The 25094-nt window shown below is 44.5% G+C and overlaps 1 protein-coding gene across 3 annotated transcripts in view; it reads left to right on the top strand.

Moving 5' to 3' along the window:
* LOC135921779 (uncharacterized) overlaps window positions 1-25094 on the top strand; it is a 186836-nt gene that overhangs the window by 144490 nt on the left and 17252 nt on the right. For all 3 annotated transcript variants that reach the window (XM_065456089.2, XM_070523483.1, XM_070523484.1), the window contains 7 exons: window positions 4845-4890; window positions 6371-6513; window positions 8612-8657; window positions 10623-10860; window positions 17649-17817; window positions 21198-21310; window positions 23217-23367. In XM_065456089.2, the coding sequence (XP_065312161.1) occupies window positions 4845-4890; window positions 6371-6513; window positions 8612-8657; window positions 10623-10860; window positions 17649-17817; window positions 21198-21310; window positions 23217-23367 (906 nt within the window). The remainder of the gene's footprint in view (window positions 1-4844; window positions 4891-6370; window positions 6514-8611; window positions 8658-10622; window positions 10861-17648; window positions 17818-21197; window positions 21311-23216; window positions 23368-25094) is intronic.

Consider the following 25094-nt stretch of genomic DNA (forward strand, 5'->3'; position numbering starts at 1 on the left):
TAAGAAGACTTCTTCCAAGTACTTAAGAGTAACAGAAACGAAATAACTAAATAGTCGTACACTTGTAGGAAATGTGTGTTTCACAGTATAGGAGAAATATTAACTTCATTGGAAGAAATTGCCGATTCTACGCGAGGAGTTATGTTAATGGTGTATTGGGCTTGCATTCAATTGATGCGAGATTAAGGTATTGCATATTGTAGCCAACATCAAGAAGGGCACAACCGCATTTGGAAATGATTGCCTGAATATCCATACGCTTTATATGCAGGAAATATAGGCGCATTGGCTCGCATTGGCTTAAGGCATGTAATTTATAGGTACTAACAGTTAGAGGCACGAAGTGTGGTCTCGTTTTGCATTTCTTTTTCATTTAGTTAAAGAAAGCCTAAATGTGTAAACAAAAACACTTCCATAAGCAGTAGTTTCAAAAAACGATGCTTACGAACAAACCACACTCTCCAAGTGCAACTAATGCGAGCCCGTACTGGATTATTGAATCATTCTGCACTTTTCTTTTTCCTGAGTCTATAAGCATGGGTTACCTTACTAGATAATGATGCGCAGAAAAGCGATTTTCAACACTGCCCTGATAATATGATAAACGTGCTCTCCTTTGTTGGCTTACCAGTGCTAAATATGGGTGCATCTGTGTAAATTGCGTTCATTACAAGCTCCATGCAACGAACCTCAAGACGGAGTTAACAATACGAATAAAAAAAAATATACTCCATCCACAAGGCGGATGAAAAAGTGCTGCCAATGAACGCGTTTTATTTGTCGATTTCAAGTCTCCTCTATTTGTAGTGTGGCACCAATTGAACCCATTCTGCAATAAATTATCTCGGTCAAGCAGCGGAGAAAACACTGAATGCATTAAAGGGAATTTACTTACTCCCGAAATCCTATATGACCTAATTTAGAACTTGCTAGGCACTGATCGCACACTCTGCAAAAAAAAAAAGAAATGCAAGAGCTGATGGCTAATCCAAAATAGCTGAATAAACAGAAACCTCACCATACAATATTTACTCTTATAAAGTTTCAATGGACCTCTTGAGATAATAAAAGTTAGATTTTTTTATCGCGGTGGCAATAATATGGACACCCAAAGTGCAGTTCCGCCGTCGGCGTCGCCGTGGCCGTGAGTGACCTTATAAAGTCCAAGGACGATAACACGATCCTTGCGCGTCCTACGCTGTATGTACGACTGAAGGCGTGCGACGGTACCCGACGATCACGGCTTAATCTCGCTAGTGCGGAACAGGGGCGCTATAATGTAAAACTAGTCCAAACTTTTTTATTCCAATTCTGCAAAAAGTCCTCCGCGATTGGTCAAAAGCTTTTTTGTGCCACCCCATTTGACTTGTGTGTCACGCGACGTCACGAAAACCGTGATAGCTCCTCATCTGATATGGCGTGTACACACTGATTATGCATGATTTGACTGAGCAAAAGAAAAATAGTTTTTATTAGACGCATTTTCGCCATTAGCCCTCGGCTATTGGTCAAAATTTTCGGGCTGCACCCACTCAACCTGCCTGTCATGCGACGTCACCAAACCGCAAAAACTCACCACGTCAAAGTGACGTGTACGCGTTAAAGATGCAATAATATGCCGAACAAAACAAAATTTTCTTCTGGATTGCAGCAGGCTGCTACGCTCTGAAAGGAATAAAATATGGCAGCCGCCGATCGCTCAGGCACTTGCTACTCGCACCTGTCGGAGAGCTAGGGTTTATTTGCGTATAATAAAACATTTTGCTTGGCCGTGTAACCATTTTGAGCACTTTCGGCACGTTTACGACATCGTTCTGCCACCACTTCTTTGCTGAGGATCCGTTCCTCATGCTTAAGTTTCCGTTGCATGCCTGCGCGATTTACTATCAGGTACCGCAAGCTAAGTAAGGGAAAGCGGACAAATTGCAGACGTCGGTACCGCCTTCTTCGTCCGGTTATCGACTTTCAGTGCACTGGCTTGGCCCTATCTAATCCCCCTCCACTTGAGCGTGTTCCTCGCCTCTTGTCAGCCAATTAGATAACACAAACTACTCAGTCTAGGCAATGTTATATGTTTTTTAGGTAAACAAAGGTGACCTCGTATGAACGAGGAGAGCTTTGATGGGTCTGTTCAGGCAACGCCGTGGGTGACCGCGCTATGCTTGCGCCGGCAGTTACGCAAATTTGACATCAGGAGATTGGAATAAAAACATATTGGAATAGTTTTACGTTATAGGGCCCAGACGAAGTCAGACAGGAAGCATACCGTCTCCCGTCGTGAACGAGGCACTCGACGTTGCGAGGCATCAGGGGGAGGGGAGATGGGGGGGGGGGAGGGGTTGCGGCGTTCTTCTCCTAGAATCTCACTTCGCTCGCTGCTGCTGCCGCGTTATCTCCCACCAGCGGTGTGACACGGAGTTTCCGCAGTCATCGAGCCGGATATGTTCATGCTTGCTTGTGTGCGCTTGACACCATGGTTGGTAATTTAGTTGTTGAGCCTATCTTTACAAGTTTATGCAGCCCATAAAACAACTATCCTTACTTTGTATAGCTGTCCGCTATTTTGTTATCGGAATGGATGCTTCGGTTTTCGTGCAAAACTGTTTCTTTTTGATTCGGCGAAATATTTTGACCTCTAAAATCACTGTAGCGACTGTCGTGTGCTTGTTGCTGCCTGTGGCGACGGCCGTGCAGTATTTGTCGAACGTGATGTTGTACACGATCGGCTCACGCTGCTACATTCGAATCGCACCAAATCCTCAAGTGGAGAACTTTCCGCCATTTCACGAACTTTGCGAGTTGCACGTGGGTACCCAGCGTTGACACTCATTTTGTTTTAGTCGCTTCGCTATGGGACGATGTAGAAGCTACCCCGCTTGTTCCAAAGCTCAAGGTCGGTGACAGTGGGGATGCATTCAGTGGTGAAGTGAGTGAAAGACCGAATCAGGGACGGCAGTGTTGACACTAAGAATACATCGGGTTGCTCAATAAAATAAATATTTAAATCTTATTAGGTCTAGGTTAAGCAAATGTCGACTATAGAACGCTGTCTGACTTGCCTACTTGTGTGAAAACCTGTCAAAGGGAAACGCTGTTTCGAAGTAATATTTTGCTCAAGATCACAGTCGGTGTTTTCAAAACCCCAAATCACAACAACCTTATTTCTTTTATTTCTTTGAGACCTTGAACCATTTCGGCGTAGATTACCTCCTTGTAGTCATCGCACCCTGCCCTCAAGTTCCCTTCAATTTTTTGCCAAAGTGAGTGCGAGCACTGTGGGGGTGGATGCTTTACAGCAGAAGAGCAGCACTGCTAATAATGTCAGGGGCAAAGTATATATGGTTTACTGAACAGCTTGTCAACAGCCTTGCTATCGTACGTCAACCATACACCTTAATTCATGGACTTCTCGGTGAGAAGAAATTGTATGTTGAATAACGTTCGTTAGTTTTTCAAAGATATAGTTCGCAGGAGTTGCGAATACGCGGTAATGCATATTCCTTCTATGGTACGCTTACGTGGTTGCAGGAAATGTTTTAATATATACGCTTCCTATTCGCATTCGTATGCTTGGTGTGTTCGTGATGGCCGTGAGCGTATTGAAGTATCTGCACTGTACCCAGTTACTTGCATTTCGAATGCCTTGGCAGCAAGACTGCCAAAAAAAGTTTTGTCCGCGATTACCCCAATAGCAGTCATAAAACAAACGGCGCAGTCAATCACAAAATGACACTGTTATGCCACGTCACTTTCTAAGTAGACGTTTTCGCATGATTTAACACCCAGCAAAGCATGGTTATGTCGGTCTTTAGCTTCGAAACCGCACACAGTATTTCGCAAACGAATGAGTAATTTTCAATGTCCGCATCCTTATTGATGATATTGAAATTGCAAACACCCAAGTACTCCCCCTCCCTTACCCCTACTTGAAAAAATGGAAGGTCTGGTAAAACATATATTCTTACAATACTAATGACCTTACTGCTTGTGTAAACCAGTAATGTAAGCTAACTGAATCTTAGTCTCCCTCCTCGTCTTCCACATCAATTTTTTCTGGGCATATTTTTCACCATATTGTAAACGGTATATTGCTATACCTTTACATTATGGTCTGTGGAGTTGAAACTTGAAATTAATGTATTCCTGTGAATGGTTGGCTTGTAATATTTTTTTAATTTTTTACCATTTACCACTGGGAGGCGCTACTCCGATATGGATACAACATTCAGTTCCCTTTACCGTGTACTTATATTTTTCGACGCAGCTTATGAAATTATAGAAAAAGTAATAGTTTTGACCACAATGAAGACCATCAAGAATAGTATGGCCCCTCACAAAATGTAAGAGGCACCATCTCGTGTTATTTTTTCACACCATGTTCCAGATCAAACAAGGGGAAAGTGATCGCCCTGGTATCTAAAATCCTCCCGTGTCTACTAGGGATGCGGTCACTGCTGGTATTGTCGATACATTTATCGCATGTGCAGCGAATCCCATACATACAACTATTGCAAACGATTGCTCAAAGACCAGCCTGTAAATATGGCCTGCCTCTGCTATGTCCGCATGAACCACAAGCAGCCCTCGAAAATCGCGTCAGCGATGGCACGTGTATGACATCTAGAAAAGTAACCACCGTTTTGTAATTTATTCAAACCAGTCGACAACACGAAGCAGTTTTCAAAAGACCCGTTTCGTTGAACACTGCTTCTATGTTTATTTTTCTAGAGATTGAATCTCTTTTTTTCCCAGGGTGAGCAAAGCGACTACAACGAAGTTTGCTCATTGTGCACTTGCGTGTATTTAGAGCTGTTCGTATCTGAAATATTAATGTGTTTTCACAGGTCTCAACTCCGGCGGGTATTCCTCCTTCAGTAGCCCCACTCCCGCGTGAGTACGGACAGTGCATGTTGCTATAAACGCTATGAGAGCGCTTAGAGCTCGCTCCTTACACACGACGCAAAGTGCGAGGCAAAGTGTCACAAAACGCATGGTAAAGAGGAAGAAAATACTGCTGCCACATGCCGTGTACAGGACGCATGCTGCATCGGGTGCTACACAAGGTTCAAATAATAGTACGAGGGAGCTGCTTTGATAGCGTTCAAGAAATGGGGGTGTTTGAAGGTCAGTCTAAAACGGATGGACATCAAGACATAAATGAACGGTTGTTCCATCCAAATGAATTATTCCACACACTGTCTATTAGCGCGTACCTTAAACTCACGGTGCTATAAATTCGAAAAAAAATATGTACGTAATACTGAATTCAAAAGACATTCATAAAGACACAGCTTATATAGCATATCGTAGCAAAAACGAAGAATCCGTTTTCCTCTAACTTCTGCGGAGCAACATAAGCTACTACTCAAACACTGCTGGCTGTTCGTGGTCTCGCTACATTTACAGGCGAAGCATTCCTTTGCGACCATTTGCCAATTTTACGTTATCTCTCTCTCTAGCTAGCCACCGGCGCCTTGGTGCTCTCATGTTCGTTTCGTTAACTCGCTATTTGCCGAAATTCGCGGGATCGGTCGCGGGACTGAATCCCGACCACGGCAGCCGCATTTCTATGGGAGCAAAATGCGTAAGCACCCGTGTACATAGATTTCGGTGCACGTGAAAGAACAACGGTTCGTGAAAATTTCTGGAGTCCCCAAATGTGGCGTACCTCATAATCAGAAAGTGTATTTGGCACGTAAACCCCGTTATTAAAAATTAAATTTATGCGTTCCCTAGGACAAACACAGTCTTCAGAGGGTACTTGTAGCGGTGAAGATAGGACATGAGCAACCTCAACCATGTGAAAAATGTATCATGTTCCACACCACGCCAGTAAGAGTGAAAGTATTCATTTCATCACTTTTCCAATTTGTTTCTAGTGCATTCCGCCCATATGAACATTTATCTCGCGCTTGGGCGTATAAGCCCAGCTGCGAGCTTAGTCAACACTGGTGCAGCTCAATCTGGGATTCCTGTCGTTGCTGCTGAGCATAACAGGCGGAATGGTCCTGCCGAATGTGTCAGCCTGTTATAAAGTGATTAGTAATGCAGTGTTAATTTAATTGAACGCATTCATACGTCAGTGATGGTAACACGTCTGAAGTTATTGTGAAGGCTGTTGAAGCTCCTTACTTCTTTTTTCTGCCAGCAATAATGAAAATGAAGAGATTATATTTTCGATCTTTATTTCTGAGGAGCAACTTAGCTTCTAGTAATATTTTTACTAGGCATTCTGGAATACGTCCCACATATGCGCATAGCGAGAAACGGCTTCATGTGGGAACGTGGTCCTACGTATACGAAAAACATATCACCAAGACGGTTAAGTACTCTTGTGTATACATATTGTTTTTCAATTTTTCTTACATAGCTGCTGATGAACACGCTCCTAACACCGGCGACGGCAACAGTGGTGTGACTCTCGTTATATATACAACACCGAGCCGCCCTGTAAGCCGAAGTACCCGACGTGGCTCTGGTACGAGCGCAAGAACCATCCGGACAGCTTCACCAGTACGTCCATTAGGAAAGCGATTCTCAAGCTTCGCGCGGGTTCCTAAAATTAAAGAAAATGTTAGCTCATCACCACCAGACACACGTCTGCGGTTTGAGAGGCAAGTATTTGAATATAGGCCAAACGCGAGAACTGACACTACAATTAGGCTTACACATACGTTCAATAGCATCTTCATTGATCCGCGATAATACTGCGGTATAGGGTTCTTCCGCGATGCTATTCACATTTTGTACTTTCTGGGACATTCGACTCAAGACAATGTAAACGAAGGCCTATGAACTATTTCGTTTATATATAGATAGAGATAACGTTTTCCGCACAGACTATCTTTCATGACATTCGGAATATGCCACTTCATGGAAGTTCGCCGTACTTAAGCGGCATCGGATAGACTTAGTGACTTGCGATATTGTCTGTGCCGTCCATCGGTATGATAGCGTGCAACAGTCGTCGTGGCCACCTTGAACTTCCATTTTTCGCAAAAGTGAGCGCGAGCATTGTGGCAGTAGATTCATTACAGCAAAAGACCAGCACTGCCAATAACGTCAGGAACAAAGTATCCATGGTTTACTGAACAGCTTGCGAACAGTCTTGCTATCGTACGTCTGTCGTTGCTATCATCTTGCTATCATACCTTACATCAAGGATTTCTCGGTGAGAAGAAATTGTGTGTCGAATAGCGTGTGTTAAAGCTCCACGTGTGTAGTTTGCAGGAGTTTCGAATACGCGGTAGTGCGTATTCGTTAGAGGGTACGCTTACGTGGTTGCAGGAAATATTTCCATATATACGCTTCCTATTCGCATTTGTATGATTAGTGTATTCGTGATGGCCGTGAGCATAATGAGATATCTATACTCTACCCAGCTACTTGCATTTCGAATGCCTCGGCAGCAAGACTGCCAAAAAAATCCTGTCCGCAATTACCTTAATCGCCATCATAAAGCAAACGGTGCAGTCAACCACAAAATGACTCCGTTATGCCACGTGACTTGCTAAGTAGACGTTTTCGCATGATTTAACACCCAGCTAAGCAGAGTTATGTCGGTCTTTAGCTTCGAAACCGCACACTGTATTTCGCAAACGAATGATGACTTTTCAATGTCGGCATCCTTATTGGTTATATTGAAATTCCAAACACCCAAGTACTCCCCCTCCCCTACGGCTACTTACAAAATGGAAGGTCTCTTTAGACATGTTATCTTACAATGCTAATGAACTAACTGCTTGTGTAAAGCAGTAGTGTAGGCTAAACTGCCTCCTCCCTCCTCGTCTCCTCGTCTCCCTCCTCGTCTTCCGCATTGATTTTTTCTGGGCATATTTTTCACCATATTGTTAAACGTATATATCTATGCCTTTAAATGATGGTGTGTCTAGTTGAAAGTTGAAATTAATGTATTCCTGTGAATGTTTGGCTTGTAATAGTTTTCAGTTTTTACCATTTACCATTGGGAAGCGCTATGCTGATATGGATACAACATTGAGTTCCCTTTACCGTGTACTTAAAATTTTTCTACGTAAGTCATGAAATTATCAAGAAAGTGATAGTTTCTACCATAATGAAGAGCTTCAAGAATAGTATAGCCCCTCACAAATTGTAGGCGGCAGCATCTCGTGTTCTTTTTTGACACCATCTTCCTGATCAAACAAGGAGAAAGTGATCGCCCTGGTATCTAAAATCCTACCGTGTCTACTACGGATGTGGTCACTGCTGCTATTGTCGATACATTTATCTGATGAGGAGCACAATCCCATACACACAACTATTCCAACGATTGTTCACACCCCAGCTTCTAAATATAGCTTGCCTCTGGTATGTCCGCACGAACCGCAGGCAGCCCTGAAAAATTGCGTCCACGACGGCATGTGCATGACATCTAGGAAAATAACCACCGTTTCGTAATTTATTAAAACCAGTCAACAACGCGAACCACTTTTAAAATACCGGCTTCGTTGAATAAAGCATTTATGTTTATTTTTGTAGTTTTAAAGTTTTTTTCGAAGGATCAGCAAAGCGAATACGGCGATGTTTGCTCATTGTTCACTTGCATGCATGTAACGTTTTTCGTATCTAAAATCTAAATGCATTTTCGCAGGTGTCAACACCAGTGGCTATTCTCCCTACAGTCACCACGCTCCCACGTGAGTACACGGACATTGCATAAAGCTATAGATGCTACGGGAGCGCTTAGTGCTCACTCCTTTCACGCGACACAAAGTGCAACGCAAAGTGCCGTAAAACGGATCGTAAAGCGGAAGAAAATACTGCTGTGACATGCCGTGTAGAGAACGCGTGGGTCATTTGGTGCTACAAAAACTTGAAATAATATTGCAAGGTTGATAGCGTTCAAGAAATGGTACTGTTTGCAGATTAGTCTAAAATCGATGGACATGAAGACGTACACGAACGGGTGTTCGCTCCGAATGAATTATTCCACACACGGTCTGCTCGTGCATACCTGAAATACGTACAAAATACGGAAATCTAAACAGGCATTCAAAAAGACTCATCTTACTTTGCGCATCGTGGCGAAAACGAAGGGTCCGTTTTCCGCTAACATTTGTGGAGCAACGTAAGCTACTACTGAAATACTGCTGCCTATGTGTGCTCTCCCTACTTATAAACGCGAAGCATCACCTTGTGAACGTTTCCAATTTGATAGTATCTATCTATCTATCTATCTATCTATCTATCTATCTATCTATCTATCTATCTATCTATCTATCTATCTATCTATCTATCTATCTATCTATCTATCTATCTATCTATCTATCTATCTATCTATCTATCTATCTATCTATCTATCTATCTATCTATCTATCTATCTATCTATCTATCTATCTATCTATCTATCTATCTATCTATCTATCTATCTATCTATCTATCAATCAATCAATCAAGGCACCTACATCTTGGAGCTCTCATGGTCGTTTCGTTAACTCGGTATGTGCCAAAATTGGCATAATATTACAAGAGGGCATGGCGAACACAAATTGTGGGTCCTGACCAAAATGTCGTAAAGTTCGTGTCATGTAGGTCATGAACCACCCACCTAAATCTTGGTGCTAACATGGTCGGAAGATCCCACTGGGCCTAAGATCTGCCATTTTTTTTTTTCGATTTCGTTCTCGCATTTACGCGCCTTGCATTATGAATGGCGCTGATCCCTCTTTCATTGCAGCTTAAAAATTTACAAAATCAGAAGTGGTGTCACAATAGATATTTCTCTAGCCAATGTATGAACAAGGAATGCCAAAAGCGATTGTTGCTTTGGGTAAAACAGGTCTCCTTGTCGAAGCGTTGGTTACAGCGATATTCCTTGTTCGATCAATACGTATAAAGCAACTACAGTACCCCTCATCAGGCCCCATTGAAAATTTTCGTTATTCACTGCAAGCCACAAGATGCCGTTTGAGAAGTGTTTTACGCTAAGAATTTCTGAGAGGCATTCATTATTGCAGAGGACAAAAGAAATTCAAATGTCGCATTGCCATGGTGCCAGAAGTGAGCGTCAATGCCAACGCAGACGATCTCTCATTCTGCCTCTGCATCTCACAATACATTCTTCACCATCATATACCGTAGAAAAAAAGATGGCGTCAAGTATATGTCCAGAGCCCTACCTTCTGCTTTTGTTTGTCTTCCTATCTTTCCTTTTCTGGGAAGCACACTCCCAGTGGTATTACGACGCGTTCTGCATGGATGGCTTACAAGGGTCACGTGCTATGTTGAGTGTAGTGGCAGACACTGCGCCTTTTATACTTGCGATTCTGCGTGTAACCCTGGCTCTCTTGAAGCAACCCTCGCTTGTAAGGAATGGCGCGTGGGCTTCTCTTTGAACTTTCAGCTGTTTTCCTCCCGTGCATCCAATTCATACTTCTTAAAACACGACGGCCATCTCGTAACCTACATTCCGCGCTTCTGCATGGCCCAAATCTGGTGAGGGGTTCTTTAAAAGTTCTCGCCAATGCAAGAACAACAGCACACGTTTGTAGCAAAGGAAGCATTGTTTCTCTAGATGTTTGCAACGTTAGACGTGAAAGAAATTAAATAGACGCTCAAGTGGATGCCTCAAGTCATTCGATGTTCCATCATCTTCCTCATAGCCATTGTGTACAGGCCACCACAGGCGTACTCTATGATATGTACCGTCGGCTGTCATGGAAAGTACGCAGTGGAACTCCCACCCGACGGCCTGTGCGACTTCATCTTCCTCGACTCCCTTTACGACGGATGCACAGACCAGTTCGTGCAACAAAGATCGCCCAGTAGGAGCTGGCGGAGGTTCCAAGCATTAGCTGCCTCAGGCATCAAGACACAGTTTGGAATTTCCATCGATACGCTGTGAGTATACGTTGGCCTTCACTTACAGCGAAGCTGTTAGTAGGAGCTCTGCAATGATTTGCGCGTGGCTGCGGAGGTCACCTACATCGACGTACGGCTGGGTTCCTGGTATCAAATGTAATTAGAAAATACATTCGCATATGAGTCTGAGCAATTTCTACATCTAAGACAGCGAAACTACGGAACGCTTGCCGCGTTACTTTGCGAGGTGGCAAGGAGATGGCGCTACCCCTTACAACGCAATACCAAGGCGTCTGATTTCTACAGATTACATTCTTAGCGCAGCTGAATGCCTGAATCGACGCAGAAAGGGAATGCGTTTCTGCTGACTCCATTGACTGAATCTCATATTGACGCGTAAACTCGTTTCTCTTTTACGGGTGAGCGCTTTTACCATCCGCGAAATGTTATCCCTCAGCGCAGGACGCGTCTACATGTATCGGAAGTTTCTAGAATGTTATGGATGCTTCTATCCACTGTCCGTTATCACCGAATCTTGCGTAATCTGATCGCATGTATGCGCGACACGAATAGCGTAGAACTTTGTAGAAATCATGCGGGTCCTAGTGATTATTCTGGAACATTCGATGACTGATCCATAAAAGCCGACGCGCTTTACGCGCTTATAAGATTTTCGACGATTACCGACTGTGTTCAGTGCTGTCGCCGTTCTTTGAGTGTAGTCAGTGTTTGAGAGCACAAGTTCGCCCAATAAAACGCTAGTTCCGTCTTTCCCTTTTGGCTGCTTTCTTTGCCGTCACTACCTCGTGACATCTGGTCGAGGTGCTTTGCGTTCATGTACCGGACGCCCCACAAAGCCATGACCTCAGCCCGAACGCGGAAGGCATCACCCAACGTCAACAAGAACCAGCGCGGTGGCCGCAGGCTGCAAGGGCTGCCCCCGGAGCACGGACGTTTGCCTGAGACGCGCAGGAAGATTGCCACCAAGTCCAACCCAATGGCAGCCGCAGCGTCCCCGATCGTGCTGCAGCAGCCCAAGGAGCCTCGGATGTTCCGCGATTAAACGTTCGAGGACCCGGAAATCTGGCTTGAGACTTATGAGAGATTCGCTACATTTAACAGCTGGGACAGCGACAACAAAGTGCGATGTGTGTTCTTCGCATTAGAAGACGCTGGCTGGATGTGGTTCGACAACCGAGAAGCCACCTTAACAACCTGGGACCTCTTCCGAAGCGATTTCCTGTTGACGTTCACAAGCGTCGTACGCTGAGAACGAGCCCAAGCGCTATTAGAATCCCGGGTGCAGCTACCTAATGAGACAACCCCGATCTTCACGGAGGAAATGAGCCGGTAATTCCACCACGCTGACCCTGAATTGCCCGAGGAGAAGAAAGCTCGCCTACTGATCAGTGGTGTGAAGAGGAACTTTTTGCCGGAATGGTACGAAGCCCACCGAAGACCGTCGACGAGTTTCTTCGCGAAGCAACCAGCAAGACACTCGACATGCGAAACCGGCAACTCGACTTCCGCATGAACTCTACAAACTACACAAAAGTTCAATCACTGGCCACCGATGATCTACGCGAGACTATCAGAATGGTTGTACGGGAGGAGCTGCAGAAGTTCTACCCAAGGTTGCAGTCCCAAGTGGATTGAATCACTGAAATTGTCAAAGAAGAGGTTCAGCATTTGCTTGGAGTCCCTGAAGTGCAACGACAATCACCACAACCTCAGCCAGAAGCGATGACTTACGCCGCCGTCACCCGCCGTCAAGGTCCCCCTCCGCGACAGCGCCAGGGCCCTGTAAATCCGCAATTCAGTCGTCCACCACCGCCGCCGCCAGCACGCCCACCCGTCGCCCGGCGCAGCTACGCGAGGAAGACGGACATTTGGCGAGCCCCCGTCCACCGCCCGCTCTGCTACCAATGCGGCGAAGCCGGCCATGTGTACCGGCGATGCCCATACCGCGACCGGGGATTGTGAGAGTTCGCCGTCAAGGCACCGCGCCCTCATGAAGGTGAACGCCCTCGTGACATCACCGACTACCTCGTCGCTCCTCAGTGGAGCCCCAGCAGTTCGCCGTCAGCAGGCCGCTACCTGTCGCCGCAGCACCGCCCATACAATGGACCAGCACGGGGCCGATCTGCGAGCCCATATCCGGAAAACTTAAAGCAGCAACCGATGGAGGTGCGGTTGCTGTTCGTACAACTGATGAACAACCTCCCCCGCCGATGAATACGCCGAAAATCCTGCCTGGACGGCACGTCAACGAGACGCTGCCATGCCAACGTAGTCTGGAAGCAAAGAATACGCCAACAAAAGACGACCTGACGACGCCACGTACTAGCCATAGGTCAACGCGACGCAGCCGTGACACGACGCTAAGGTCCAACTGTAACGCAAGACAAAGAACCTCCGGCCTCGACGTGCTTCTCGACGGCCACGCAGTCACCGCCTTAGTGGAAACACGAGCCGATTACTCCGTCATGAGTGGACCCATTTTTTAAAATATTATGGTGGTTTACATATCAAAACCAATTTCTGATTACGACGCACGCCGTAGGGGAAGCCTCCGGAAATTTCGAGCAACCGGGGTTGTTTATCATGCACCTAAACCTAAGCACATGGATGTTTTCGCATTTCGCCCCCATCGAAATGCCGCCGCCGTGGCCGGTATTCAATCCCGCGACCTCCATGCTCAGCAGCCCAACACCATAGCCACTGAGCAACCACGGCGGGTGAGTGGACCCATCGCCGCCCAGTTGAAGAAAGTTAAGACTGAATGGGAAGGCCCTTCAATTCGGACCGCTGGAGGATACCTCATAACGCCGACTGGAATGTGCACAGTAAGAATTACCATTCATGACCGAACACACCCAGCCACCTTCCTTATCCTCCAACAGTGTCCACGAAACGTCATTCCCGGCATAGACTTCTAAACCAATACCGCGCAATCATCTACCTGAAGTCGAAGTGAATAACGCTGTCGGAGATCAAGCGATACCGCCCGAAAGCCCTCGTAGTCTTGAGTGTGCTCGAAGATCACGTGAGCATCCCGCATCGCTACAGCATTGTTATTTCGGTCGGCACCGAAACACCCACTGACGTAGAAGGCGTCATCGAAGGTTACCAACGTGTACGGCTCGACCGCGAAATTTGCACCGCAAGAGGGATCACTCGACTCCACGGAGGAAGCACGAAAGCGATGGAGACAAGCTTCAGCCAGGAGTTCAAGCACATCAACAAGGGCACGACGATCGCATACATCGAGGAATTTCTGGAAACCAGCAATGCGTTTGTCCTGTCGGATTCTGGCGCATCTACCCCGACGACCGAAGCTCCGGAACCAGACTTCGACATAAATCCAAGTCTCCCCACGATTAAGCAAAAACAGCTCAGAAGTCTACTTCGACGACACAAGGAGTGGTTTTCGACGTGATCAAGGATTCTACAAGCACCATTCGCAAAGCATCGCATAATAAACGAAGAGTGTGCTCGACCACTCTGCCAGAGCCCTTATGGAGTTTCTACGCGAGAACGTGAAGCTATAAGGCGCCAAGACAACGAAATGCTGCGCGACGACATCATCCAGCCGCCAAAAAGCCCGTGGGCATCTCCTGTAGTCTTGGTGAAAAAAAAGGGCGGAACCCTACGTTTCTGCGTCAATTATCGTCGTCTGAACAAGATCACGAAGAAGGACGTATACCCCGTCCCGCGGATAGACGACGCATTGGATTGGCTCTGCAACCATAAATACTTCTCTTCGAAGGACCTGAAGTCTGGCTATTGACAAATAGAAGTCGACAAAAGAGGTCGCGAAAAGACCGCCTTCATTACCCCAGACGGCCTCTACGAGTTCAAGGTTATGCCATTTGGACTGTGCTTGGCGCCTGCAACGTTCCAGCGCGTGATGGGCACGGTTTTAGCATGATTGAAGTGGTCAACCTGTCTCGTTTACTTGAATGACGCCGTTGTCTTGGAGTCATACGTGAAGTTAACGATGCCAATTATGAGATCGCGCTGTTACAGTTTGATCCATTCTCAAGTCCACCGCCTCTTGACGTCGTGCCCATTTCGCGGCTGAAGCCATACTTCGCTCGCAGTTCTACGCCTACCATGCGCCGAGGCGGCGTTTCCCCACCCGGGGTTCCTGTTACGGAAGGATGAACGACGACAGGAAGAAGATCGTGAGACGCTGGCTGCTGCGGGTTGTTGGTGGTCAGCAATCCTAACTCCTCAGACTCATCTTGTATATATATTGTAAATATAATCTTCTATGCTCTCGAAATCTCCGTAACAACACTAACAGGATACTAACAAACGTCACCCCGTTGTTATTCAAGCTTCACAACGGCACATTTGTTATGAAACGCTAAAGAAACAGGAACTTATGAGGCATGGGGAAGCAGATGATATCTATACAGTAAAGCTGGAACTACTGAATATGTTGTCATTGTTTATGATAATGCCATTATTTCGAGATGCACTACAGAGAAAATTAAAGATGGACTTACTAATAAATCATCATGGCATTCGTCTTTTTCTCCGCTTGAACTTTATCTTCAACAGATCGGTTGAAGATATTTTTGTTTACTCGGGCTGCATGCACCTTTGCGTTGTCTTTTGGAATATAGACACTGTGATCCTAGAAGTGGGTCTGTGTATCAATACATCTTGGATATGGCTGGGAAATATGTCATGCGCATAAGACATTTTATTCCGATGAGAATTGGATTTCAGTGTTCCATTATATAACACGTAAAACGAGCGTGATCACAAATACCTATTCTGGGGCTCTATAACGCAAAACTACTTCAATCTTTTCATTTAAATCTCTTGACGTCCAATTTACGTAACCGCCGACGCGAGAAGCGAGCTGTGACCCGCAGCGTTGTTTGAACAGTCCAATCAAACGCTCTTCTCGTTTATAGGAGGTCAATTTTGTTTCCTTTCAAAACGCATATCATTGCTTGCGTTGAGTTGTTTTTCTTGTCTATGTTGCTGACAGGAGGTGAGCAGTGCGCACAGGTGGCGAGGGTTTCTATAAGACCAAGTCAGCGGAGTGAAAATAATGACCGCATGAGGAGGGTGGTGCCTGCGTCTTCGATTGGTCCACTTCCGCTTACTGCGCTTGCGATGGCAGGTAGCAAATCGCGGCGGATTGCAACGGGAGGCTAGGAATGCCGCTTAAACGGATCTTCAGCAAACCAAAGTTGACATGGCGATGTCCTTTGCCTGACAAAAGGGCTCCATAGCGTTATAATGCCACACGAAAAGTTTCATGCTACGAGAATAAATCTGTGCTATCCGGCAGGTGCGAGTAGCCAGTGCCTGAGCGATCGGAAGGCAGCCATCTTCTATTCATGCTGAATGGGGCAGTCTCCGACTATTCAAGAAGAAAATCAGTCTTCTTCGCTATGTTAATGGATCTTTTACGCGTATACGTCACATTAATGCGGTTCGTTATAGCTGTTTTCTTTCACGTCGCGTTACAGACAACTCATGTGGGCGCAGCCCGAAAGGCTTTGACCAGTGGCAGAGGGTTGATGGCAAAAAGACGCCTTATTAGAAATAAGTATTTTTTAGCTTGGTCTACTCAAGCATAATAAGTGTGGCACGTCATATGAGACGGGGAGCTATTGCGGTTTCCGTGGCCTCCAGTTACAGACACACGATTGGGAGGTGGCCCGAAAATATTTTTTACCAATCGTGCAGGATTGACTGCAGAATTGGAATAGCGAAGTTTAGAATAGTTTCACGTTATAGCGCCCTAGGTTCCTATCTGACCTGGAAAGTCAAGCCCGGGGCGTGATGGTCTCAATATCCAGTTTTTGTACTAGGCCTCCTGTATTCTAATTTTGCCATCAAACTACTTCAATGGAGTTAATTTAATTAGTTCTAGCACAGTAATTTGACGAAATGATCAATTACAAAGTCACGAAGCCGTTTGAAAGAAGCACGTAGTTTAGGTAAATCCATGTTATGATTCGCATGCTAGCTAAGTCACTCCGTTTGTTGCTACAGATGACGCTAGCGCAAAAGTCCCCTTCAGTAATTGTGTGAACTTCTACCGTTTGGTCCTTAGGCGGAAACGTGTCAGCACATGTCACCTTCCTGGCAAAATATCGCTTCGTAGGCTTGTCCGCTGACATGTCGGCCCAGCTAAACGTGGAGAAGTTTGTGTAGTGACAGAAATTCATCTATGTATGGAGTCAAGTATGCGAGAACGCAGCTACTGCGCTTACCACGCCGGCGTTCATCGCGTGTTGTTTGTTGCCGCGCTTCTTGGCGTGCGTGGACACTACGCATGCTTGGTTAGTAAGTCAATGTGACCACAATTTAAAGAAACCATGAGACTAAGAGCCTGAGTTGTGTGTTATCATCTAATATATTCTATCGCTCTCAATATTGCACGTTTCAGTCAAGATTAGCTACGGCATTTCTAGCTTGGATTATTTCACATATTGAAACATTTCCTGATGAGCATGCATTGTGCAATCGATAATAGCAGAGCAAGGAAGTGAAATTAAAGAATACCTTACTCTAGCTGAGCGAGTTCTTGCTCCGCTTCGAATAATTCGAATAGTGTTAGCCTCAGGTCAATGGTTGCACATAGCACGATTCGTTTCCAGCAGAGCGTGTTGACACGGACAGAAGGGGACGACGATACGCACTGGCCGCCGTATTCTTTACAGACAGTGCATGTCAAACTGATGAATGGCACGGGTCTGTGTCCACCTAATAATCTCAGATATATCAATCTCTGTGACGAGTCCCGTGGGTGTTGCTGCAACATATTTTATCTTCTTTGAAACGTGTATATTCAGGGGAATCCAGAAGTTCCTCGGACACCTCAGGAACCGCCAGACAGCGGAAGTGTGGGCTTCGCAGAGCCTTTGGAACAACAACATCTACCATTGGGGCATCATGAACCTCCACCAAGTTTATCTACAGTCACGTCCGGCGTTACTAAAGGAGGCATTGGAAGCTCTCAAGGTTCGTCTTAATACTTTCTATTTTTTTATCTTTGAAAATAGCGGTACACGTTCGGAGTGCAGCTCAGAAGCTTTTCCATGGTTCAGTGGTGATTATCTGTGGTTTTGCCTGCCACTGAACTCATGCTATGTTTCTGTCCGAATGTAACAACAGATTCCTGTTTCTTTTTGCTACATGGATGCCAATATGCTGTTCTATATCATTCAGTATAATGTATTAAGGATATATATTCAGAGAAGGGAGGGTCGTTTTCAGTAGGAATCGCCTATATAAGGATATTTTTTCTAAATTTCTGAGAGAAACGCTGCAGAGCAATAGTTGGTGCTTTCTGGCAATCTGCCTTTTCTTTCCAACGCGGCATTGAGGGCATATATGACGTGTAACATTTTGCTCATCGCAAACATTTGATTAGGAAGGAATCGTCCAAAGATGTTCGTTGTCAAAAGGTTTAATTTGCCACTCGAGGGAGTTCGCGCTGGGTATGTTTTAGTACGTAATTGCTATCCACGTTTCCCCACGTGGATTTATTGAAGGCTTAATTAATTTGCCATAAATATCAGGCGAGCATGAAATCGTTTCTGCATCCGAACGGGTCTATTATCAATAAACAATGTCCGAATGCATGCAACTAATGTAGCTAAAACAAAAATAAAAAGGCAATTTTTGTCAAGGAAGTTAACAACACCATTCATTTAAAAAATCCTCTAGAAACCAGATCAGCATAATTTTCGACGTTTATCAGATGATCATTGTATAAATATCATGAATGGTTGTATTGTCAGAGCCGAAACTGGTCATCTCTCAGGCGTGTACTCCAACTGGGTTCATTTCTCGTCCTTCCCTCTGAGCCCATACCTACATAACCAGTGAGAGAAGTTGACGTCTTGTAGTTTTATGGAAGGGCGGCCCATATGTGTGATAAAAGTTGATGTGAAAAAGATTTATTAGGAGTGGCACATAACCATTCCCACATACACAGTGACCCAACTTAACAAGTATTGCTCAACGGTCTTGATCATAGTCTTGCCTTGCTTTAGTGCAGCACAGTTGGAGTATGATGAAAAACGACAGGTGACAGGATGATCCGGTCGCCTGTCATTTTCCTTCACACTCGAACTGAGTTGCTCTAGAGGAAGACAAGAGGCAAACCCCGGCCCAGACACGACTGAAAGGGAAATGCTCCAGCAGATTCTAATTAGTCAGAGTTTCCTGAAATCGTCTGTCAGTGACATTCTTGCAAAACAGGGCTTTTTTGAGAAAGTAATAGATGGTTTGACAAAGAGAATCAAAAGTTTGGAAGACGAGGTGGCAACTATCAAGACCGTAAAAGCAGAAGTAGAGCATTTGAGGTAAACTATTAATAAACTGGAAGCCACTGTGTCACACCTGTTAACTAAAATTGACGACTTGGAAAATAGAAGCCGTAGGAATAACTTATTTCCGGCATAAAATCAGAGGAAAGGGAAACAGAGACGGAACTTACGGACAAAATAACAAAGGACATTCTTAGCGAAAAACTTGGAGTTACGATAAAGAGCATGCAAAGATGCCACCGAATAGGTAGGAAATCAAACAGGAATCGTCCTGTCATCATAAATCTACACGACTACCGAGAGAAGATTTTAATAATGAAGGCATGCCCGAAATTGAAAGGTTCAGAATATTCAATCAGCGAAGACTGCTCGAAAAGAATTCATGATGTCAGAAAGAAATTATGAGAAAGCGCATCACAGTAAAACGTTAGTGGTGCTAAAGTTAAGCTGGTTTTAACGCCACAGCGTTAAAGAGCTCGTGTCGCAGAAAAGCCGGTGTTGTCGGCGGCGTTGGCCGTGAGCGAAAGATCCCGGCAGGCAATTTATAAATAAAAACAACTTGCAAGATGGGCTGCGTGGGAATCGAACCAGGGTCTCCGGAGTGTGTCTTCTTCATCGCTCTAGATTTGATAAGCACTTCAGCAAACATTTCGGAATTACTTCGGCGCACATCTGAAAAACTGGGTTACTGAGAGAATACAATATATTGTTAAAATAAAACGCAGCGTGCATATCGTGAAAAAACGCATGGAGGGAAACATGCAACTTCAATATATCACCCTTTCTAATTATGCTCATATCTCGCCCAAAGGCCCGTATTATGGGTTTAAAAATGCGAGTTACAGACGCGTACAACACATTTTAGGGTTAAATTTTCTTTCGTGTGTCGGGGAAAACGAATTATCATGCTGAAAAGGCTTGGTAAATAGAATGTAGAATGTACAAGGGATGTAAACAAAGGATTACAGTACCAAATAATAAGGAGACCTTGGCGCACCCTCCAGTTATCCGGAATTCCAAAAAGTGCTAGTGGTTTCCACGTGGCCTCACAATCGTCATATATGAGCAAAATCTTGTTAGAATCTTGATTAATGGCTCAGTGGCTGTGGCGTATTTTTTGAGGCACGAGGTTGCGGGTACAATAACTGGCAATGACAGCTGCCTTTTGATAGCGCGTAATGCGAAGAATTGAAAAAAAAATTTATGTACATCACTCAGTTAACTATGAAGGTAAGCTTTAGCTCCGAGGCTGCTTTTTCAATACATGGCAAAAGAAAAATTGTTATTCTGGCCAACCTGTCCCCTAAGTTTGATTCGGTTTATTGAATGTCAAACGGAAAGCTACAATGTGAAAGGGAAAGAATATGTGCTCCGGTTTAGGCCATGATTATTGTTAATAAACATTGTCGAGAATAGGTAAATTTCAAAAACCCCCATTATGAAGTATAAGTCTGTAACTCTGCCTCAAAGGAGGATCCCACAATTCAATACATCGCACCTAATACCACATATAAAATGGACAAAATTTCCGTTACACATGTCGATCCGCTGTACATCGCCAATTCGCGAGTAGTGAATTTGCACAGTCAACTTAAACACTGTGAAACTTTTTCGTGCAGTTCACAGGCGTGTCAAATGTGGTGCCGAGCAATTTGAACTCAAATGTGATCCATGTCTAACAATGTTTGCGCATTTGTACGAATGTCTGCGCTCTTGATGAACATTTTGGTTGATTGAGTTATTATAAGTCACTTTTCACTCCAAAATGCAACACTTTTCATTCAAATCTCTGAGATAGTTGTCTTTTAAAAACATTTCTTTCTTTAACCCGTATTTCTGTACTGAAATGGGACCTATACCGAGCTGGCATTTTTCTCCTAAACAACCGCATGTGGTTGAAATTAATCCTGAGCATAATACTGCGGTTCAGCTTGCTCTGGTTGACCTTCGCACTTTGATCTAACCTAAGTTAAAATCTTTATCGACGCTGCCACTTGATGACGAAATAGCGTGTGTTTGGACATTGCAGCGCGAACATGTTAACGCAATCTGTCACATGCCCACCAGGAAGCAGCGCAATTCTCGCTGCCGTCACCGACAAAAAGAGTCGCCACCTACACCTTCCTTGGTTTCTACACCCCTTTGCCCAGCGGCTGCGACTTGATGGGTCAGGAAGCAGCGTGAGTAGCTGTTCCATAGTTATTAGTAACACTACTGTGAAATAAAAAAGAAAATAATCCAGCGGACTGCTGAACCAAATTAAAAAGATCGTGGGCTTCCGCAAAAGCGATTCGACGTATTAGAGTAATTCAACCTCTTTTGGCAGTTTCCTACTCATCTTGGGAGCTGGTAAAGTAGATGGACCACCTCATACAAATGTTAGTGCTCCAGAGATTGATCACCGTACCAGCGTGAACTTTTCTGCTACTGCGAATACTTCCTTCTAATGAAATAATGTGCGGCTCCATTGCAACTTCTTTTTGCAGTAAGGCAGATGACAATTTTTCACATTTTGAATCTACCTCTGCATTCGGGACTTTCATAAATCTGATATGCGATGCAACACTGGTTTGCACTCGCGCCAGTGTTCAGTTGGAGCAGTCATAATTAGGGTTGTGGTACTCGAGCTCTATATTTTCATTTTTAAGCTTGCGATATTGTTTAGATCTGCATATATTGAAGTTACTTGCAGATTTTTGGCTCATCCTAGAAATCTGTGAAAATTGTAGAAGCGAGGCCTCTTGTAAAGCTTTTTTTCTGCAACACATTTATTGGGCGAATGACAGTTATTAAAAAAAGATAATCAGCGCACGTGGTCACATTTTCCTCCTGATTCGTTGCATACACAGGTGAACCTGGAATTTCAAATACATGTATTCATGATACCTTCCTTGCACAGTTTATATGTTCCGCTTGCGCTGGTATGCAAGGAGTGAATAAGAAGGTGATGGATGGTCTTAGATGTGAACACAAGACACGTTACACATATTTTTTTCCGAGACCACTTTCTGCTTAAGAATGAAACCGTTGCCATCATTTTTATCACAACGCCTATAAAAAGTGGTTGCGTTTTTAGTGCTTAAGTCTCTGTACACCACTGCCTTGTAATAAAACACGCCAAAAAAACGGATTACGGACAAGCTACTTATAGTACGAATAGCAACAAGCTTGGAACAATATAATGAACTGCTTTTCACCGTAAATACAAAGACGTCGAGCTTACCGATGTTCTTGCAAAAATTTCTGAGGGAAAATCTCATTCTATGGTCGCGATTTTTTCTGTAAGATGTGGCACCTTACACGCCGGCCTTCTCAACAGAAAAATGGCAGGTGGCGTTCGGCTATGCCACTCTAGGGCAGTTATGGTTAAAAGATGGCAGCTATGGCACTTCTGGCATCTTCTGTACACAAAGCATGGCTTTCGAGAGTGGATTCCGGTATTCGTTGGGCAAGGAGTGGATAATGTGCAATTGAGACTATAAGAGCCCCACGAAAAAATAAATTCGCACTTTTACGGCGAAACCAGGGAAGCAACATTGCGAAATGTTACATTGAACTATGGTAATCACGAAAGGGGATGTTGCGAAACTTGGGCGAAATTACTGTAGCCCTAAGCAAACATTCTATTTGTTTACTCATTTGCAGAAAGAAAAAAAAAGCGCAGGCATCTGTCTCTCGGCAGCCTGCCTCGTTCTTAGATATTTTATCTGCAGACGAAAAACAGCAGCTCCTTACCATGGGAATATGTGTGGATCTGATCAGTCAAGAATGTGCTTTTCAGTGAAAAACATTTCGTGCTAGAGCAACTGCTACAGTTTGTGAGAAAATACGCGGTCGTTAGAGTGACTTAGACACATCCTATTAGTTCAATGTATTTGTTTTCTGAACAACATGGTTCAGCCCCAAGCATTCTTGGCTAGAGTCCTTTTGAGAGCTTTTTTTACAAGAAAATATCATCATTACTGGGGCATGAATGCGTAGAACTTGTGAACTTTACGCCCGAACGCTTTTACGTTTAAATGTCTTGCTAGAGCCATCTGTCCGTGCTCTGATGAACTCACGAGACCACTCTGTTGATATTTTCAGGTCTGTTTTTATGCCAGACGCAATTGTTGTGCTTGGACACACCTCGTTTCAAGAAAACAAAATTCCGTCTTTGCGCTGCGTCCTGCTTCCACCAAACATTTACAAGATACCTCCAGGTGTGCGTGCGAGAATTACGCATGCGCATACTTTCGTGAGTACATCTTTTGCATTGTATATCATCAAAATTATGGAAATTTAGGCTATCACCCTCTCTCGGCATCAGACTGCAGGCACGTTTCAAACATAAGAGTGTTTTGAGCTACACGTCTTGAGTTAAAAACCTGTGAAAACGATTGACTGAAGTACAGCCGTAAACAAGCTGGTCCTTAATGCTGGCTTATCTAACCTACAGCAACCTACGTACTGAAAGGGAAGCAGGCGCCACGTGCGACCAAACTGACAATATTGTGATGCTTATAATCTCGACCACCTTTCTTTTGGGTTATCCGGCTTGTTACACGCAAGCGTTGTCTGTACAAAACTGCACAGAATGCCGACATAGAATGTAAATCATCATGCAAAAAGTTGTAAAAGTATAAACTACACAATAAAAAGTAACACACAAGAGAAAAATTTGTCGCCGACAGCTACACAACAATCCATAACCTTAATAATGCTTCGCTCACTGTCGTCAACAAGTCCCATAAATTCTATTTCACAGTTTACGTTCTCGACTGCATCTCTAATGAACACAATTTCCTTTAAACGATGTTCACTGCTTGTTCTGGGTGGCACCGTACCTGCATAGCACTTCCTGCAGCTATTGTGTTGAGCCTACATTCACTATCAAGAGACTGCGCTTCCGGTACCACTCTCGGATTTGGATTGCTTCCCACTTCTACGACGGCAGAACCATCTCGTCCTCAAAATGTTGCTACTGATAAAACTTAGATGAGTAAAATCACTGACTAAAAAAAAAACTCAGCGCCCTTCCACTCTGTGAAGATGGATGACCAACGAAGCTGCGTGTGTGGGCCCCTTAATGGCCAAATCCACCTCCGCCACGTGTCGGCTCGGCATTTCACTATCTCCGGGATCGGCCCACGTATGTGGAGTGCTTAACGCCTGCTTCACCTCTGCCACGGGTCGGCGCGGTATGCACTATAGCTTAAGGCACGCTTCACTTCCACCGCGGGTCGGCCAAGCATTGCAGTATCTTCGGGATCGGCCCATGTATGTGGGGTGTTTTTCTTACCACGACAACGAACGAAAATTTCCTTGGATGGTAGAGGCATACAGCTTCGCTGTAAAAACTAACCTAGGTATATTCAGCCACTCGGTATTCGTAATCACAGCATTATTCAGCCACGTCAGGGCTGATGGTACCAACGTGATGAACGACAACTGCGGTTGAGTTGATTTTTAAGTCGCTGCTTTCGCAAACCACCTTCACTAAATCTTGCACATCAAAAAAAGCGTTTTGTTAGCAGACATAAAAAATCAGTTTTTGTCCATGGATTCGTCATTTATCTGCACCCTCTCAAAGAAAGTTAATTTCTCCCCTGATTAGCGTTACGTAAAGCAGCTATGGTGGTTCTATAAATACCCAAATAGTAATCCTCACAGTATTGTCACGTGGCACAATACTGATTGTTAAACCTACGGTCTATTTAAGATATTTAAAATTTACAACAAATTTTCTGCCACGAAATTTTCCAAAAATATGCCACTTGCGTTTCCACCCGGTATTTCAATATGTACCATGGGTATTTATTTAGCCAAATCATTAGGCAAGTGTCACACACAAGCATATGTATTGGCAGCACTGCGCTATTCGGCTTTCTGAACTTGGTAGCTACGTTCTGGGTCTTGGGATGTTCAAGCTCGGAGGACGTCTTGTCTTTGTTGCACGCATCAAGGAATGGTTGTGTGGCCGTG

Source organism: Dermacentor albipictus, chromosome 8 (genome assembly GCF_038994185.2).
Source record: "Dermacentor albipictus isolate Rhodes 1998 colony chromosome 8, USDA_Dalb.pri_finalv2, whole genome shotgun sequence".
Lineage (NCBI taxonomy): Eukaryota > Metazoa > Arthropoda > Arachnida > Ixodida > Ixodidae > Dermacentor > Dermacentor albipictus.